This window comes from Babylonia areolata, chromosome 22 (assembly GCF_041734735.1).
Source record: "Babylonia areolata isolate BAREFJ2019XMU chromosome 22, ASM4173473v1, whole genome shotgun sequence".
In the NCBI taxonomy this organism is placed as follows: Eukaryota; Metazoa; Mollusca; class Gastropoda; order Neogastropoda; family Buccinidae; genus Babylonia; species Babylonia areolata.
In genome coordinates, this window is record NC_134897.1 from 8,513,264 (window position 1) to 8,533,049 (window position 19,786).

At 41.1% G+C, this 19,786-nt stretch overlaps 1 protein-coding gene and 1 long non-coding RNA gene across 8 annotated transcripts in view; both read left to right on the forward strand.

Annotated features, from left to right (window-relative positions):
* The window catches only part of LOC143297379 (casein kinase I-like), a 55,126-nt gene extending 41,595 nt beyond the window's left edge, over positions 1–13,531 (forward strand). For 5 of the 7 annotated variants that reach the window (XM_076609690.1, XM_076609693.1, XM_076609689.1 and 2 more), the window contains 2 exons: positions 2,494–2,603; positions 6,124–13,531. In XM_076609690.1, coding sequence (XP_076465805.1) covers positions 2,494–2,603; positions 6,124–6,181 — 168 coding nt within the window. In that variant the 3' untranslated portion in view covers positions 6,182–13,531. Of the gene's footprint in view, positions 1–2,493; positions 2,604–5,001 lie in introns of all 7 variants that reach the window. The other 2 variants (XM_076609695.1, XM_076609692.1) reach the window with 1 other exon arrangement.
* Positions 13,532–13,597: 66 nt separating this feature from the next.
* Positions 13,598–17,114, forward strand: LOC143297145 (uncharacterized). Its single transcript, XR_013057218.1, has 3 exons — positions 13,598–14,145; positions 14,206–14,739; positions 15,006–17,114. It is a non-coding gene; the product is annotated as an uncharacterized LOC143297145 (long non-coding RNA).
* Positions 17,115–19,786: the final 2,672 nt, after the last annotated feature.

Consider the following 19,786-nt stretch of genomic DNA (forward strand, 5'->3'; position numbering starts at 1 on the left):
TGTGTGTGTGTATATGTGTGTGTGTGAGAGTGTGTGTGTGTGTACATGTTTGTCAGACTGTGTCTGTGTCTCCAAGATTTTCCAAAAACATGCAAACATTTGAAAAGGGATGATTTACTATTACTGTGCACATTTAAAAAGAAAAAAAAATCAGTCATATGCAGATATTATAATTATGTTTGTCACAAACAGCTAGCTTTTGGATTGTGCGTTCTTAGATTCTCTGGACAAATCTTGGTGTCCTGGGTGATAGTGTTTTTGTTGAACAGATGACAAAGCGAAGGTCTTGTATACTGCTTAAACTTCACTCCCATAATGTTAAACAATTGCTGTTGTTGTTGTTGTTGTTGTTGTTGTTGAGTCTTTGTTATTTCATTTTGCTTTTCCTGTCAGTGTCTCCGCATTTTATTCCTTCTCAAGGAAGCATGGGAATATGAGCTGGCAGTGCATGATGAAGAGAAACAGTATACAATACCCAACCCACCCACGACTTCAATAACATGTTGCTTGGAAGCTAACTGCATTTTAAAAATAAAAATTTTTTTTTTTTATGTATGTAATGTGTAGAAGGCCCACATGCACCTTGTTTATTTATTTGATATCAGTGACGTATTTGTATAAACATTCCATGTTCCGGGGGGTTGTGTTGCAGAAATTGGTACATGTTTCTTATAATTTTCCTAGGAATATAGACTTTATTGCTTGTCAGTTTGTAGTCTGGAATGTGTGTTACGAATTAGTTTGCGATGCGTAAGTGTTTTGTAATTGTGTAATGCTTTTAGAAAGCATTTTATGTGAGTTAGGAGTATTGAATTATATATATATATATAAAAAAAAGTGGGTTGAGGTGGAAGGCTGTATTGTATTCTTGGTTAATACAGGTAGTTTAAATTGCAAGAAAAGAAATCAGATGGCTCTCAGTGTATTGTGTTTTGATGGATTTGCCTGCATTGTGATAGAACTGAATTGCCTTGTGTGTGAACTTTGCTGTAAAACTGTGGCTATTGTTTTTAGGAGAGGAGTGATCTTTATTCCGTTCCTTACTTTGTCTCTTTTTGCTGCTATGTGTTTCAAGTTTCTAGTGAAATAAAAAAAAAAAAAAAGTATTTCATCATTTTCTGTTTAAGGTTTTGGGGGTTACAATTTAGAGATAAAAAAAGGATCGATTCTGCTAAACAGCGCATACATTCATACGTATGTATGTACGTGTGTGCGTGTGTTATAAAGTTTTATTGGATTGTAAGTGTTCTCTGTATAAGATCCATTAGCAGATGGTTGGTACCTGCCATTACATGAAAAATGCCGTCTATTTGACATTTATTCGGTTTGTTGTGTTACCATTGGGAAAAAAAATCATTCGGACGTTTCAGATTGGTGTAGTAATTATATCATCCCAGAAGTCTTCGACACTTTTATCACCAACCCTCAGGCACACACCCAAACAAGAATATTTTCAGAATGATAAACGTCACAATCCCAAACTTGCTTTCCATAGTGGTTTTGTTAAAGAGAAAATTGTCAGCTGTTGTTGATCATGCTTGAAAATAAAGGCTGAGAGATTCTCAGAATTAAAAGCCTTAGAGATGCTTTCAAACACAGCCTTGGGAGATAATTCTGGTTGTAACGTAATTCAGAATAACGTCCCATTCACTGACTCCAGCAATTTAATTGAAACAAAGCGTGACACTTAAAAGAAGAGCGCTTCATTTGCCGATACTCCTCTCCCTCCTCAGTATTTTTTCTCCAGGCTAGTTTCGTCATGAGAGCAGTCCACTAGCAGCCTTGTTATCAGAAGCAGCAATTTAAAAGCAGTCCTGCAAGAAACCTTGAGACTTTTTTTTTTTTTTTTTAAAGGCTAGTCATACTGAAAAAAAATTGTGCCATCATTCATTTAATTGTATTCTTTTATGAGCTATTATGCCGAAAATAGTGGTTAGAAATGACATTAAACCTGTGCCAATTTTGGGCAGAAGGTTAAAGGGACCCAAGATTGTGGTTAGTGGCAGGAAATTTGCATGGAGCTTTAAAAAAAAAAAAAAAAAAAAAAAAATTGTGGTTTGTTTTGGGAGTGAAAGGGGGGTGGGGGGATTTCTCAGATTCACCATGCCAAATATGGCAGAAATGTGAACAGACCTAAAACTGTGGTTTGGGGGAGATTTGTTTTTCGTGTATAATTTGGTAGAAAGTTAAAATCTAAACAGACCTAGAATCGTGGTAAGGCGGTGGGAGGGTGGGGGTATAGTTCTCCCTTGCCAAATGTGGCGGAAAATTGAACAGACCTAAAATTCCTGTTAACTCAGTCAGTACTGAACGCTTCTATGATCCATGCTTATAGCATGGATTGTTGTGGTGTTCAGAGCTAAATGAGTTATGGAAGCAGAAAATCGAACAGACCTAAAATCACGGTTGGGAGGGAGATATTTCATCATGCCGCATGTTTCAGGAATTTAAACAGGCCGCTGACTGTTGTTGTTGTTGTTGCCGTGGTTGCAGGTGGTCAGTTCCACAAATGGAGAGTTGCAGACGACGGACGACCCGACAGCCGTTCACTCTAACACCCCCATCACCGCTCAGCCCGACGTTGAGGTCGTGGATGAGACCAAGTACGTATTTCCCCCCTTTTTTTTCATTGGGGTTATTTTCTCTATTTTCTCTTCGTGTCTGTGTTTAGGGAGAGTATGGGAAGCAGTATTTTGGTGTTTTTTTCTAGGGAAAAGTTGTTATGAAAATGTTAATAGTTTTGAGTATTTTGGCGGTGAAACTAAAGGGAGAAAATGTTTTAGCACAAAAGGTTTGTGGAATAAGCGTAATTACTTTTTAGTTTTTGCATCCATTCCTCTTGGGGGAGAAAAGAGGGGGAGAAAAAAATAACGATATTCCTCACAAAAATGCAGTGAGGTCACCAGTACTTCAAAATCTCAGAAGTGTAGGGTTTGCAGTTTTGTGACCAGTTCTGTAGTGGAAGGGTCAAGGCTTTTATTATTTCTGTCATCTTCGTTCTGGTGGACGTTTGATTCTTGGGACTTATTGGCTGATTTTTTTTTTCTGGGACAGAGAAGGCATTGCAGTGTTGCAGATGTTTAGCTTCCACAGATTCATTTGAAGAAGCAGAAGGGCCAGGACATTTGTTTTTGTTGTCTTAAGTGTTTGTGGTACACTTTTGCAGAGATTAGGACCTGTCCATTTTTAAACATAATTTTTTTTGGGGGGGGGAAATTGTATTTAAAGTTGCCAGTTATTCCTTTTCTTCCCCTCCCAGTCTCATTCCCAGTGTAAAGAATTAGATAATCAAGAAAACTATTTTCCTATAGATTTTGCTGTTGGTTGAACAAAGATGTAGTCATTTCTTGATTCAATCACTTGCTCAGTGAAAGGTAACTCTGTTATAGAAACGACTGATGCAAGGGTTTGATGCGCTTAGTGATAAAGCAAAATGACTGCTGTAGACTGAACATTTTTCTTTTGATTTGATTTTGATTTAGGGGTTACATGGGGTTGAATAAGGGCTGGGATGAAGAATAGGGGTATGCCTTAGACTGAAAATGATAATACTTGGTGTCACTGTTCATTGTTTATTTGTGTGTCCTTGTATATCATATTGTTCCTAAAGTTTTCCTCCTCCAAACGTACTGATTCCTGTTTTCATTGCATGCGTTTCTGAAGTTCACACTCTTTTAAGAGCAGGAGGTGAAGGGTAGCAGTGACATAAGAAACAAAAGTGGAGAATGTAAAATGTTTCACTTCATAGTGTGATCATTAGCAGTTTCTTGATGTATGCATTTTTTCCAAATCTTGAGTTTGGTTTTTCAAATCTAGAGTTTGGTTTGAATTAGCATAGTGGCAACAGGTCGGATGAAGAATAATTTATCAACCAGCTGGTGTGATGAGGTGGTTGGCTTTCACGGATAGATGATGATGGAGAGGACATGTACATTTGTCATTGTCTTCTTTTGTGCTTGTGGGCTGCAACTCCCAACATTCACTCGTATGTTTGACCGTTCTTACTACCCCGCCAGGCAGCCTTACTCCATTGTTTTGGATGTGTGTGCTGGGTACATTCTTGTTTCCACAACCCACGGAGCGCTGAGATGGATTACAGGATCTTTACTGTGTGCGTTTAATCATGTACCTGTGAAAACACATGAAGAAGGTTCAAGCATCGACAGGTCTGCACATTTGTTGACCTGGGAGAACAGAAAAAATCTCCAACCTGTACCCACCAGGTGTTTTGACCATGATTCGAACCCAGGATCCTCAGATTGAAAATCACCACTTTAACCACTCAGCTATTACACCCATCAGATTTGGTGTTCTTGTGCTGCTTTGTAGATGTGACCTGGGCTCCAGAAATATTGAATGTAAAAGAAAAGCTGCAAAGTTCTAGAAAACATGAAGTGAGTTCAGAACAGCACTAAGAAGAGTGTTTGGCTGAAAGAAATATGATTTTAATTAGTAGTGGTAACTAAGCATGATATGGTGTTTTGTACTTGTAATGTGATGATCATATATTAAATATTATGATTATAGAAGTAATAAAAAAAAAAGTTTGACCATTGTAGCAGGTTTTGTTCTTTGTGGATTTGAATTTGCTCTTGGGTAATCAAGTTGGTAATTTGTTATCCATTTTTTGTTTTTCTTTTCCATTGGCATGCAGTGTTTGGTTTTTACATGCATTTGGATTTTTCTTGTCATTTTGAGAGTTTGTTATGGATATTTACCTTTAAAGAAATTTTTTTACACAGTTTTCTTACATTGACTTAAAAATTTTTTTTTTTTTTTTAATTCCTCAAAGGTGTCTTGTTCAAACTAGTTGTCCAACTATTTCCTGCCCCCCAAAATTTGCCGTGCAGCTAACAGTGTAACGACTAACCTGTTCATGTTGACAAGATGGGGGGGGGAATAAAAAGGTTGTTAGAGATAGAAGAGAAGCAGTGAGGTAGGAGTTGGTTGTTGTGTGCACACACTGAAGGTTGTTAGGATCTGCTTTTCCTCTTCTTGCAGGTGCTGCTTCTTCCGTCGACGCAAGAAGAAGAAAGGCCGGCATGCCTAACGTGCCACCCACACACAACAAAAATGGACACAAATAGATTTAAAAAAAAAAACAAAAACAAAAAAAACAACACCCCCTGCCCCCACTTCCCCCTCACTCCCTCCCCGGCTTCCCAACCCCACAGACCCCAGCCCCAAGCAAACCTCCTGATTCCAACCTGCTCCCTGAGCCTTCTTCCCTATTCGTAGATTTTTTTGTTGTTGTTTTTCTACTTGTAGTTGCCAGTTTTCTTGCTTGTGTTTTTTCTCAGTGTATTTTGTTTGGAGTCAGTTGTGGACTGAAAATAAGATTGCTGCATCATTGTTCACGGTTTTGCTTTGGAGGAGGAAATGCGTTTTCTGACAATTTTTTTTTTTTTGTGTGTGCGAACCTTTTTGCTCGAGGATGGGGTTTTTTGCTCTCTCTATATCAGCCAAAATCTTTTCGAGTGTAAGATGATGCACTTGGATGTGTTTGAGAGAGTGGTTTGTGACCAGCTTTCCCATCTGTATGTTATTGGAATGACTGAGGAAAGTATCATTATTTTTGTAAAGAAACAGGGTGAGGGGTTGGATTGGGCCCTTCCCCCCACACACCAAGTAAGAGCTTGGTTCCTACAGAGAACCCTGGAAGTCTGGAAAAGTCTTGGTAAAATGAGAGAACCATTTCCAGGGCTTGAAAAGTCTTGGAAAAAAACGTTTTGAAAATCAAAGTATGGAAAAGTCTTGGAATTTGAATAAAAGCCTTGACCAGATTCAACAGAGCTTCATATATTTAAAAGATCAGCGATTAAAACAAAACAAAACAACAACAAAAGATGAAATCTGAACATCAGTATGGGAATGTCCGTCATTCTCTTTTACCAGCTGTGTAGCAGACAAATTGATTCAGTTTGTTTTTGTGTGCAAACATTTCTGTCTGGTGTGCAAAGACAAAGAGTAATGAACTTTGCCTGGTCACATGTGTGGGAGCGGTGCAGGGACAGGCAGGAGGGCTGGCTAGCCGCTTGGTGGTGTGGTGGTGGTGTGTGGTGTGGTCCTAGGGTAGGGTGACTGTGAATGTTGTGTTGTTGTTTTTTTTCTTGCCACCCGCAGGTGCTGCGGCTGCTTCCACCGCCGCAAGAAGCGCCCCAAGGCCAAGCACCAGAAATGACTGGCTGCCACCTTTGGCCGGCCCCGGGATACGCTGCCGCTAAAGCCCCAGGAGGAAGAGGAGGAGAGGCCCAGGGAGGAGGAGGAGGAGGAGGGAAACCCCACCCGCCCCACCCCCCTTGGCAGGTCTGGCATTGTTCGGGGTGGTACTGCTGCCAGACCTGTCATGGGCTATCTGAACCAGACCTTCCTCTGACCCCCATCCCCTCCCTTGTTGTTGGTCTGCAAGAGAGGGGGCTGTAGGATGGAGGGGGAGGGTGGTGGTGATAGGGGACAAGGGGGGGGGGACAAGTTTACCATGTTGGTTCGTTGGCAGTGTTTGACTTGGAAGTCCAGGGGTGGGGGGGTGTGGGGGGGTTGCTCGTTTTAGTGCTTGGCGGAGTCGTGATAAGATATCTGGACCATGTGATTTGTTTTTTGTTCATCAGTTTTTGTTATTGTTTTTTTTCTGTTCATGGCTTTTGTTGTTTTTTTTGTGATTTTTTTGAGGGGGGTAGGTGGGGGTGTGGGGGGTTGATTTTGTATGATTAAACAGGAGTATTTTCATTATGTATTCGTTTTATTTGATTAAATAAGTCTTTTTCTTTCTTCTGTTGTTTTGTTTGTTTTGTTTTTGAAATGGTTTGCTTTTTGTTTCAGCTTTATTTATTTATTTATTTATGTGTTATTGATACATTTTCATTCTCATAGGTACATGGTGGCAAATAGTCCAGGGGTCACTCACACAAATCTGAGCTGAATTTCTTCTTTTATGAAGTCTCTTTTTAGCCTCCAATAGTTTTCTTTCACTTTTTAGTATGTGCGCTTTGTGTGTGTGCGTGTTTGTGTGGAGAGAAAGGAACGCCCACTTTGTACCTTTGATACAAGGTGCCCACTTTCCTTCCCAATATTTTAAGCGAAGAGATTTATTCCCCTATTTGTCGTTTGCTCTTGTCACTCCTGATCTGTTTCAGGAAAACAAAAGTATGATGTGAATGTGTTTTACTTTGACAATGGTGATGATGACACTTTTTGCTGTTGGAATAAATTTGAAATGTAGTGAGAGAGGTTTTTCCTTTTTGCTTTTTACAGCCTGCAGTTTATCCTTTCTTTCAGTGAGCTTGTCTGTTTGTTGCTGTTTCTTTGTCTTCTAGACAGCTGTTCGCAGTTATTCTTTATGTAAAGAAATAGGGGAACCCCCTCTCCTAAAAGTAACAGTCTTTAAATAGGGGAACCCCCTCTCCTAAAAGTAACAGTCTTTAAAAGTCCATCAATGACTACATGAACTCCCTCAAAGGCCCTAAACGTTGTTGGAATTTTATTTGTTTTGTATTGTATTACTCTTATGTCACAACATATTTCTCTATGTGAAAGTAGGACTGCTGTCTTCAGGGAGAACCCATTGCTACATTGGAAGCACCACCCTTTTTTTTTCTCCCCCTGCTTGCAGGCGTATTTGTTTTCCTATCACAATTCTACAGAATTGTGCCAGGGACAACCCATTTGTTACCGTGGGTTCTTTCATGTGCGCTATGTACATGCTGCACATAGGGCCTCAGTTTATCATCTTATCTGAATGACTGGCATCCATGCCACCACTCGAGGTCTGTTGGAGGGGGAGAAAGTGCTGGTGAGTTTCCAGACTGGATCCATGGCCCATTTCTGTCTCGCATGTTGTGCTTGCTGGCCAGTTTTTACCTGAAGGAGATAACAGATGTGGACTGTATGTACTGTAGACACCCAGAGTGGGGCACAGTTGAGGATGGAGGGTCTTAGATTTTGTCTCTTGATATGTTGGTTGAAAGAGAAAAGTAAAATGCATCCCAGATTATTTCTTTCAGATTTTACAGGCCTGCTTATAATTTGTAGTGTCCAGCCCTTTCCCCTCACGCACGCGCACACGCTCACACGCACATTTATATTAACACAAACACGCACACACATAGAGGCATGCACCCACACACATACACCATGAGTATTTGCACACGCACGCTCACACACACACACACACACACACAGAACAGGGAACTCTTTTGCCTTGTGATCAAGCGTACAACCCCTGTGTTTTGAGGGATGCTGTGTAAACATTCACCCATCATATGGGACCGTTGTCATGTCTGAAAGGCAATTGTGACATTCTGATAGCGTGTGAAACCTCAGATCGCTGTGTCATTTTCTCTACCCTCATATTGTTTTCATTACCAGAAGGATGGGAGTTATATTTCTTAAAGGTATTTTGTTCGTCTTTAAAGTTGGTGTTTATTCCAGTGAATTATATGATTTTATGTATTGTATTATTTTTTCTTGTCTCATTATTTCATTGATCTTTATATTTTTACGCATATTTGTTGTTGTTGTTGTTGTCATTTAACTTTATATTTTCAGGTGTTCTATTTTTCCTGATCGATTCTATTTATTTATTTATGTATTTGTATGTTTAATGGTCTGAAGGAACACGGCATTTAAAGCTTGGAAAACGAAAAGCAGCTTGTTGGGTTTTTAAAAAAATTTTTTACGGTACTGCAGGGCCAACAACACCTCAAACACAAGACAGTTTGAATCAGGAATGGAACTCTTACGACAGTGACAAAAGTTGGGGCAAGAAGAGGACTTCTGTGAGACTTGATCTTCCTTTTTAAATGCAGAGTCTATACATGGTCTTTCATTGTGTCCCGGGGCTGGCCAAAGGGTTGACGTGCTGAAAACATTGTACTCTGTATATCCACACCTACCCACGTTGCATACCTGTACTCAGTTTGGCTTGGGCGTGTGTGTGTGTGTGTGTGTACTGTACCCTTTGTCGTTCTCTTCCATTGGACGAGTTTGGGGAGTGAGTGAGTAAGAGTTGCATGGGGGGTATTAAGCACAATGTGAATAATTGTATCCAGTTGTCGTCATTGTCCGTGAGTATTGGTGAGTGTGTGTGCTCAAAGGAACTTAGTGTACCAGATGAGACGGTGTCTGAATGAATGTTTGTGTTTAAAAGTGTGTGTGGATTTTGATGGGGGGTTTTCTTTTCTTTTGTTGTTGAAATCTTTGTTGTAAATAATCGCTGATGTTTTTTTTTGTTTGTGTGTGTGTGTGTGTTTGTGTGAGAGCTTGTTTGTGTGAGGTGATTTTAATTGGGGGAAGTGGTCATTCAGATTAATTATCTAATCTGCCTGGAGCATGTAACAGTGCTATATATATAACACAGAAAAACCACCACTGTGGCTCAGGAAAGTAACTGTTCAGGTCTGTCTGTCTGTCTGCGGGTGCTGCTTTTGCTTGTGCCGCATCAGTGTCCAGGGAAGGAGAGAACAAACATTTATTTTGCTTTTATTCTCTGCATACTGTAGTGTTGGGACTGTAGATGGAGGACCAAAATTTGGATTTCTGGAGATGGCAGACGGAAAACAAAAGTATGAGGATGTGTCTTCATGCAGTGAATTAACGATTGTTACATTTCTGGTATTATTTACAGCTTTAGAATAAATGTTAAAAAAAAAACCCAGTTTTTTTTAGGGACAGTGGTGTTGTCCTTGGTTGCTTGGGTCTTGACTGCAAGTCTTTCTTGGCCCAGTGCGGTCGGCTTGGCTATAAGCAACAATGATAGATAGATAAATAGCCGTACCGGTGTGAAACAGAAAATAGAAAATGCTTATATGGGAAATTGGATGCAACCTTAAACTGGCTGGCAACTGTTTTTAGCTCTGTGCTTGAAGAAAACATGAAAAAGCAGCGTTTCCTGGCCCATTGTGGACAGCTGGGCTGTGTAAGCAATGATGATAAAGAAATGAATAGATGAATGGCTGACTAACGAAACAATACTTGATTGGAAAATGGGATCCAGCATTGCTCACTGGTTGGCAACCGGACTAAGGTTTTAGATTCTTGTGTTTCAAGAAAACGTGGAAGTGCAGAAGTGACCGCCAGTAGCTTCAGAATTGCGTTGGCAACAAGAAATATTCCAGTACATAGCATTGTGCAGTTTTCTAGAGCTATGAAAGCAACTGAGGATGGGAGAGAAAAAAAAAAAGAAAAAAAGGGGTAAAATTGGTTGAATCTTAAAACTTTTTTGTCCTGACTTGACAAATTATCTGGGAACAATGTTGGGGAATGTTGTACATGTATAAATTGCTGATGGTTTCAATGGTTAGGAAGGTGCAAAGAAAAGAAAAGACAAAAAAAACCGAAAACCACTATGAACATGTCCAGGGAAAAGGGCAACGTAAAATCTGCAGTGCTACAGTCAGGAGTACAGGGCAAGGGAAAAAGAAAAAAGAGACCATAGGCTTGAGATGTGATACCATCTTTTCCTGTGATATTCCTGCTGCATGAACCACACAGCCTACCACCTTTACACAGGATATTTGAACACCTTGTTCAACATTGTACTTGTTGGACTTTCTTTGTCATAGTCAGTCAGAAACAGCTCATTCAATTGATTGGTCTTTTCTGTAAATTAAACAGTCAAACATGCCATGTTCAGATGATTTTTAAAATGTATCTTCTTTTTTTTTTCCTTCTTCTTTTTAAGCCCCGAATTTGGGACATTTTGCTTTGTATGTTTCAATGATGATGAAAAATGGTGGGACAATGATTGATGATGTTGCTGCTATGGAGGTCCATTTTGGGACTACTTGAGAAGCCTCTTCTCTCAAAATATTTCCTGGCATCTCAACCAGGCAGAGAGATGCAGACAAAAGCAGTGTTGGTCAGGATATTTGAGCAGCACACCCAGAGATGCATCTGCAGAGTGGATGACCCTCAACTGTGTGTCTCCCATTCTTCTCATTTGAACTTAATTTCACTCTGAAAAAACCCTTGTCAGATGGGGCTCAGACTGGTGTCCTCCCAGTCGTCAGTCTGTCACACTAACCACTTCGCCACAATGGCTGGTATCAGTACAGCACTTCCAGAACATGACTGGAAGAAAAATACGGGTTAAATGAGTAGAGTGAAATTTTCCTCACAAAATGCTTTGTGGCTGTGAAGATGTACGGTTTTCTCAAGATGAATTTTTTTTAAAAAACACTATTTCTTACATCATTTCCTTCTTTCTCACAGTTGAGAGGATTTCATCTGTCTTTATTTTAATAATGTTTCTGATGAAATTATGTGTTCATTGCTTACAACAGGTGTTGTGTGAAGCTTGGGGCACAATCCTGGAAAACTTACTACTTTGCATTAGACGACTGTCTCACAGGATTTTTCATTCCTGATTCATTGTTTTTTTTTTAATTAAAAAAGGAAATTCTGACCTTTAACATTGTTTCTCTCCCTATATTGTCTTTTTTTTTTTAAACTTCAAGCTACCAAGACAACCTTCCAAACATCTGTGTTACTGTCACAACGTAAAAAAAATACTTATGTCGTAACATCGTCCATACACTGGTCAATGTTATGTGAAACTGCTGTTGTTTACAGGAGAAATATTTATTGGTCATGTCCTGGTTCCCTGGTTGTAGTCATCATAAAAGATATGCTGCTTTTTTGGTTAAAGAGATGCAGGCACACTTATTTTCATGGACGGTAGGATGTGAATGGAACAGTCTGCGTTGAAATGTTTTGAATATACAGCTTTGTCTGTGAAGCAGTTGCAACTTGTGTTTTCATTTTTCATCAGTTGTTAACTTCTTGTTGATTACTGTATGTAATTGCACTATCTTACCTTCTTTTTATGAGGGATATGGTGTACTAAACAAAGTAAAGTTGATCTGAATACAAACATTACACCAGAACTTTGGTTTGAATTTAAAAATGGTACCAGAAGTTTGATTTGAATGTAAAAATGGCACTAGAACTTTGAACATAAAAAATGAAACTGATGAAGAATGAAGACGGTTGCACATTTTTTATGGGTAAGACTGTACATGTGACAACATAATGCGTTAACCTTGTCACAAGTTTGATGTCAGCTTTGCATTGCTTCCCTCATTTATGTTTTTTCCTCTCCAAGAATCTTTTGTGTGGCAAAGAGTATCTTGTCAACTAGAAATGTGCTCATCATCAGCATTAACATTCTGTAATATTGTGTCTCTGCTGCACCCAGAAATGATACTTTTTTCTGGAGCAGCCTTTATTTTTCTTGGCTTACTGCGTCTGTACTGCTTCACCTAAAAATGAAGACTTTTTTTTTTCTTCTTTTCTGAGCGGCCTTGATTTTTCTTGGCTTTCTGCGTCTATATGTTTATCTGTCTGGTCACATTTGTGGTAGATTGTTGTTCATTCAGAAACACTGCTCCTTCTCCCCAGCCACTTTGTTTGACAGGGCCTGGCAGGTGAGGTGTTGGGTCTGACCTTGGACCCGTGCTGTGTGCAGTGTTCCCACCTCAGGCCTGAGAGTCTGTGTGTGTGTCCAGCAGGTCTGACTCTGTCTGTGTCCAGCAGGTCTGACTCTGTCTGTGTCCAGCAGGTCTGACTGTGTCCAGCAGGTCTGACTCTGTCTGTGGTCAGCTGGGCTGGAAGCAACAGTGGTAGGTCCATGCACAATTCATCTGCCTGTTTTGCAAGTTGAGCTTTATTTTTCTGCATCACAGAAAATTATGTCGAAGAGGAAAAGAAAGTAAGTTTGGATGTTGGCTGTTTACTGCTGCTTAAGCCAGATGGTCCCACAGACTTTTTTTTAATTTTTTTTTTTTAATTAAAAATATCAAATTCATTTAAAGATTTTATTGGATAAATCTATGCTGAATGGGAAAAACAGTCATTCTGGCCTCTTTGAAAGTTTTTTTTTTTTGTGGGAGTGTATTTTGTGTATTTGTATCCTCAACCATGGGTGTCACCGCCGCCATTCAGACAAAAAGTGTTTCCCCCCTGTCAGTTGATTGTGCTGCTCACGACAGCTTTCTTCCCAGCCTGCCTCCCTCCACAGTGAGATGCTTGGGATAAATTATCATCATCCACACTTATTTAGTCTGACCTTGTTTCATCCAGTAAGTTTTTTTTTGTTTGTTTTTAGACTCTTTCTGCATGTTATATGATTTTTTATGGTCATATGTTCTGAACTTTGTTGTACAGAAGAAACAAAAGTGGGGGTCTTTTGTGGTGTTTTTTTTGGTTGTACATAGGGTAAAGGACCCTCGGAGCCTATTCACTAGTTTTTATGCACTTTTTTTAATTTTTGGTTTCATTGGAGCCCTTGGTTAGAAAGGTACTGTGTAAGTTATGAACATGGTCTTTTGGCAGAGTACAGCATAGGTGTCGGACCAAACTTGGTACAAGACTTTGAACCTGGGCACCATTTTGGAACCGATTCTAGCAGGTGGAATTTATTTTTGTTGTAGTTTTTTTTTGATTGTCTTTGCTGAAGACAATGAAAGTAGGGGGCCAAAGGTTTAGGATATGGCAGTGCGTGCAGGGAACAAGTGTTAGGAACAGAGGGAGGACGAGGGGGTGGAGAGAGGTGGGGGGTGGGGGTGGGGGTGGGGGGGTAGTGAGAAAGAGCAGGGAAAGTTTTGGGAACAGAGGGAGGACATGGGGGTAGTGAGAAAGAGCAGGGAACAAGTGTTGGGAACAGAGAGAGGACATGGGGTTAGTGAGAAAGAGCAGGGAACAAGTGTTGGGAATAGAGGGAGGACATGGGGGTAGTGAGAAAGAGCAGGGAACAAGTGTTGGGAACAGAGGGAGGACATGGGGGTAGTGAGAAAGAGCAGGGAACAAGTGTTGGGAACAGAGGGAGGACATGGGGGTAGTGAGAAAGAGCAGGGAACAAGTGTTGGGAACAGAGGGAGGACATGTGGGTAGTGAGAAAGAGCAGGGAACAGAGGGACATGTGGGTAGTGAGAAAGAGCAGGGAACAAGTGTTGGGAACAGAGGGATATGTGGGTAGTGATAAAGAGCAGGGAACAAGTGTTGGGAACAGAGGGATATGTGGGTAGTGATAAAGAGCAGGGAACAAGTGTTGGGAACAGAGGGAGGACATGGGGGTAGTGAGAAAGAGCAGGGAACAAGTGTTGGGAACAGAGGGAGGACATGTGGGTAGTGAGAAAGAGCAGGGAACAAGTGTTGGGAACAGAGGGACATGTGGGTAGTGAGAAAGAGCAGGGAAAGTGTTGGGAACAGAGGGACATGTGGGTAGTGAGAAAGAGCAGGGAACAAGTGTTTGGAACAGAGGGATATGTGGGTAGTGATAAAGAGCAGAGAAGTGTTGGGAACAGAGGGAGGACATGTGGGCAGTGAGAAAGAGCAGGGAACAAGTGTTGGGAACAGAGGGACATGTGGGTAGTGAGAAAGAGCAGGGAACAAGTGTTTGGAACAGAGGGATATGTGGGTAGTGATAAAGAGCAGAGAAGTGTTGGGAACAGAGGGAGGACATGTGGGCAGTGAGAAAGAGCAGGGAACAAGTGTTGGGAACAGAGGGAGGACATGGAGGTAGTGAGAAAGAGCAGGGAAAGTGTTGGGAACAGAGGGACATGTGGGTAGTGAGAAAGAGCAGGGAACAAGTGTTGGGAACAGAGGGAGGACATTGGGGGTAGTGAGAAAGAGCAGGGAACAAGTGTTGGGAACAGAGGGAGGACATGGAGGTAGTGAGAAAGAGCAGGGAACAAGTGTTGGGAACAGAGGGACATGTGGGTAGTGAGAAAGAGCAGGGAACAAGTGTTGGGAACAGAGGGAGGACATGGAGGTAGTGAGAAAGAGCAGGGAACAAGTGTTGGGAACAGAGGGAGGACATTGGGGGTAGTGAGAAAGAGCAGGGAACAAGTGTTGGGAACAGAGGGACATGTGGGCAGTGAGAAAGAGCAGGGAAAGTGTTGGGAACAGAGGGACATGTGGGTAGTGAGAAAGAGCAGGGAACAAGTGTTGGGAACAGAGGGAGGACATGGGGGTAGTGAGAAAGAGCAGGGAACAAGTGTTGGGAACAGAGGGACATGTGGGCAGTGAGAAAGAGCAGCAGTGTTGAGGCCAGTCGTGTGGCAGGAGAGTTTTGAGGCCTTCAGTGTTGTGCTCTATCCCGGTCATGTTGAAGAACCAACATCCGCATTGATGTTTTGGGGTCCACCTGGTCTGTCGGTCTGTTTGGTGATGTGACATATGCAAGAGGAATCGTGATGTTGGCTTTTTGCGTTATGCTGGGCGGCTGTTTACCTCGTGTTGGTTCGTTGTGCTTAATTGTTGCCCGTAAGATGTGTCAGTGACTGCTTTCTACTTTGTTCTGCCATGTTTTTGGGGTGTGTGTTGTAGCAGTGCCATTGGTGAAATACAAACTGGCAGTGTGTCAATTGTTCAAGGCTGTTGGTGGGACAGTCAGATGGGAATGAGTTCCCATTGTTTGAACCAGTGATGGGTGTCAGGGGGAAAGGTGACCTGAAGTGTTCGCCCTCCATGCAACCTTGGCGGAGTGAGAATATGCCATCTCTTTCAGTGTAACCATAGCTTATTAGTGGGATTATCAACATCAGGTTTTTTTTTAGTTTGAGGATTAAAAAATAATTTTGGTCATCCTGTGTCAGGCCAGCAGTTGATGAATTTGTTTCTTCATTACCAGGTGCTGAGTGCATATTCCTATATTTAAAGAAGTACAGCAGTTGTTGAAATTCCTGGTTGCTGTGGAGGGTCAGGTGTTGGTTTGCATCAAGGAAAGCTAGGTTAGCCTTGTCTCTTCGGATGTCTTCATCCAGGAATGTTAAATGGTGGAAAAGGGATCAACCAGCACAGGAAAAACAGCAGCTCATTCTGTTCAGTTAGTTTCTTAGATACTTGTTCCTCCTCCACTGCATTTGGAGCTTCATGTAGGTTTGCTGGAGTGGACAGCTTGTCAGTTACTTTAATAATCCTAGATATGTTGGGACAGAAAGAAAAGAATCTATTGATATACAGGTGTGTGTGTCACTCTGAATGCACTAGATCTGCTTATTGTGTGTTGGGCATATTTTGTTGGTATATTTGTTTTGCTGTAATTTTGTTAGTACAGTGGTTTGGGCATACAAGTTCCTGGTTGGAAATTTCTGTTCCTTCTCTTAACATGTACTTTGTGAACAGAGAGATGTCCATGAAATGGAGGATTACTTTGTTTGGATGGTTCATGATTTGTCATCGTATCAGTTTATCCCATTTCGAGTTTCGTTGTCGGGCTCCTTGCCTGCTGGAATATGTTGACATGACTGGTCATGACTTTCTGTGAGATGGAAGAGAAAGCAGCCAGGGAGTAGAATTGCAGTGGGAAATGGAAAATTTGACCAAGTCTTGAGTCCGTCTGTCTTTTTTTTCTCCTGTGCTTCTAGTTTAGAGCAGTTGACTGTTTGTCAGATTGTATGAACTTGCTGGTATTGTGCTGGAGAGAAAGTATTCAGACCATTTCACCATTCTCTTTTTCTGGGTGTAAGAACTTTTTTTTTTTTTTTTGTTTGCTTGAATGTCTTGCCTTGTGTATGCTCTTATGCTGGTTGGTAATTTATGTATGTGAATCCCTCCTTCCTGTCCAGTTTCAACATCTTTGAACTGCAGTGAACAGCAAGTATCCCACATCCTTAGTTGTCCATTTCTATATCTTGTTTTGATGCCGCCTTTGGCATTGGAGTGAGTGTTGTGTCTGCGGTTCTGCTCTAGTCTTGGACAAGATATTCTTCAGATGACCATTTGTTCTTGGTCTGGAGTGAAATGAGTGTTGAGCATGTACATACAATCATATTGGATGCCTGTTTCGAGTGTAGAGAGAATGATACCACTGTCAGATCTCTATCTGTTGATGAAGGACAGGGAACCAACATTTTAACCAAGTTTCTGTATCCCCACACCTCCCCCAACCCCACTTTTTGTATTGTTCCCTTTCAACAAGCACTACTCTGTAACCTTTGATGTGTAACATGATGAGAGAAGCCAGCATAATAAAGTCCATGCCGGCTAACTCCAAGGGGGTGGTGGGGGTACTGTACAGATGATCATTATGTGCTGATTTTGCTCGTTAGAATGTCAAGTAGCTCTGTTTCTCAGAGTTACTGTGGTTTGTATGGAACATTAAACTATGAAAACATGCACAAGTTGTTCTGTTACACATGAAAGATCTCTTGTGATCAGTGTTCACCCTAAGTGTGATCACCGACATGTGATCACCGACATGTGGTGAAAAGAGAATTAGTTTCTTGTAAGTCCTGTCTTTTTAACTGATTTCTCTCAATCTTCTAAAACATGGGGATGAACAGTGATAAGCGAGAGATGGAGAGGCAAGGAACTTAAAAAAACAACAAAAAAACTGGTCACCTCAACTACATATATACCTTCCAAACTAAACACCTCGGCAAGTCACCTTGACATGTGCTACAGCCTGACAGTTAAAGCGCTGGGCTCTCAATCCAAGTGTCCCGGTGTACCTGGCTTCAAATCCAGCTAGCGCCCTTTGTGTGGGGACCTAGGGTGGAGAAAAAAGATCTCCCAGGTTGACGTGTGCAGACCTGACAGTGCCTTGGCCCCCTGTGCGGGAGGAGACAGGGGTAGGGGAGAAGAGAGGAGGATGAGTAGAAGCAGGAGGGAAGGAAGCAGACAAACAAATGAAAGCTGCTTTTGAATTAAAAATTTTTTTTTTCTCCCTGGGAACAAGTGACTTCTTGGCTAGGATCCCCTCCATTTTTCTTCTTCTTGTCTCCCTCCTTTTCTGCACCCCCCCCCACCCCCCCACTCCTCTCTACCCACTCTCATCTCCCCTTCTCGTTCGTTAATTCTTTCTCTCTTCCTTCTCCTCTCTCCCTCTTTCCCCTTTTCCTCTCTCCCTCTTTCCCCTTTTCCTCTTTTCCTCTCTCCCTCTTCCCCCTTTTCCTCTCTCCCTCTTCCCCTTTCTTTCTCTTCCCCCTTTTCCTCTCTCCCTCTTCCCCTTTCTCTCTTCCCCCTTTTCCTCTCTCCCTCTTCCCCTTTCTTTCTCTTTCCCCTTTTCCTCTCTCCTTCTTCCCCTTTCTTTCTCTCTGCCCCCTGTTCTCTCTTCTCCCTGTTCTCTCTTCTCCCTCTTCCCCCTTCTCCTCTCTCCCTCTTCCCCTTTCTCTTTCCCCTTTTCCTCTCTCCCTCTTCCCCTTTCTTTCTCTTTCCCCTTTTCCTCTCTCCCTCTTCCCCTTTCTTTCTCTTCCCCCTTCTCCTCTCTCCCTCTTCCCCTTTCTTTCTCTTCCCCCTTTTCCTCTCTCCCTCTTCCCCTTTCTCTCTGCCCCCCTGTTCTCTCTTCTCCCTCTTCCCCTTTCTTTCTTCCCCCCTATTCTCTCTTCTCCCTTTTCCCCTTTCTTTCTCTCTGCCCCCCTATTCTCTCTTCTCCCTCCCCTCCCCTCTTTTTTCCCCATACTCCTCTCCCCCCTTCTCCCACTACCCTCCCCCTCCCTGCTTTAAAAAAAATATATATATATATATATTTTTTTTAATCTCCAAACTCCTGTCTTTTCCCTCAACATTTATTTATCTGAATCAACTGCTGAACATACAGCTCATTTATCCCCTCCCCCCACCTCCACTGTAATCACGCAGAATGAGTCATGTTAAAAAGCTGAACATTTTTTTTCTTTTTAAGGAGACAGGAAATGTATAATACTGAATTTCGACATCAAAAACATAAAAAGGCTCAAAACGGATCAAGAGAAAAAAAACTACAGGCTCAATTAATCAAAATATGAAACAATGATACAAGCAAAAGCATTTTATAGTTACTTTTCAGGTTCATGAAAGAACAATGAATAATCTTTTAACATAGTCATGAATGAAATAACTTCAGACAAATAACCAAAATACAATTATGTATTGAGAATCTCAGATAAGGGTGAACCAAAAATACTTACCACTGAACTCTGAGCAAACACTTGAACAAAAAAACAAACCAAAAAAGATGATAAATTGCTTTATAAAAACGTAAACCACAGACACTTGTATGTGAAAAGTATTTTGCCATGAACTGTTATGGCAAGAGTAAGTTGAACACGCATGCATTAACAATAACGACTAACAACCAAAAAATGCAACAAGTTATTTTCAAAACAATGTTTTGCATATCCACAGGTAACAGTTAACAAAGAAAAGTTTGTACTGAACTTTGTAAACAATTATTGAAATAGACAAGCACCTGAAGTAACTGAAATTCAGTCTTAGGGTGCATTCATTACTCAACACGGATGACAACTGTTGTGGGTATGGACAGCAGAGAAACGTGCACAGCAAATCACTCTTTGTTCTCTAACTGGTCATATGAAAAGAGTTCATTCACAACAGACAACCTAGCATGACTTGTCCATCCATCCATTCAAGGTTCTGAACTTTTTAGGGATTTTGATACTTGCTGTAAAATATTTCCCTGACAAAAACAAACTGTCAAAAGCCATTCCAAGAAACATGGTTGGTAAAATATTTCCCTGACAAAAACAAACTGTCAAAAGCCATTCCAAGAGACATGGTTGCAGCAGCATGGCAAAATGTCTAAAAAGAATTGAGATCTTAAGTTTTACTATCGCTCATTAACTCTTATTGTTACTTTATTTCTGTATTGTTTCAGAATAGCTTATCATATGTTATTTACATCAGGGATTGAAATATGTTGTTTTGATCAAATCAAGATAGATTCTAATTCACAACAAGCACAGTTTGCTAGGACGTTAGATCTGAAAGTTGGAGAGTTGCACTATTATTCAAACTGTCCAGTGCTGTTTTGTCCATGTTCAATACGAACACAACCTTACCCAATCCC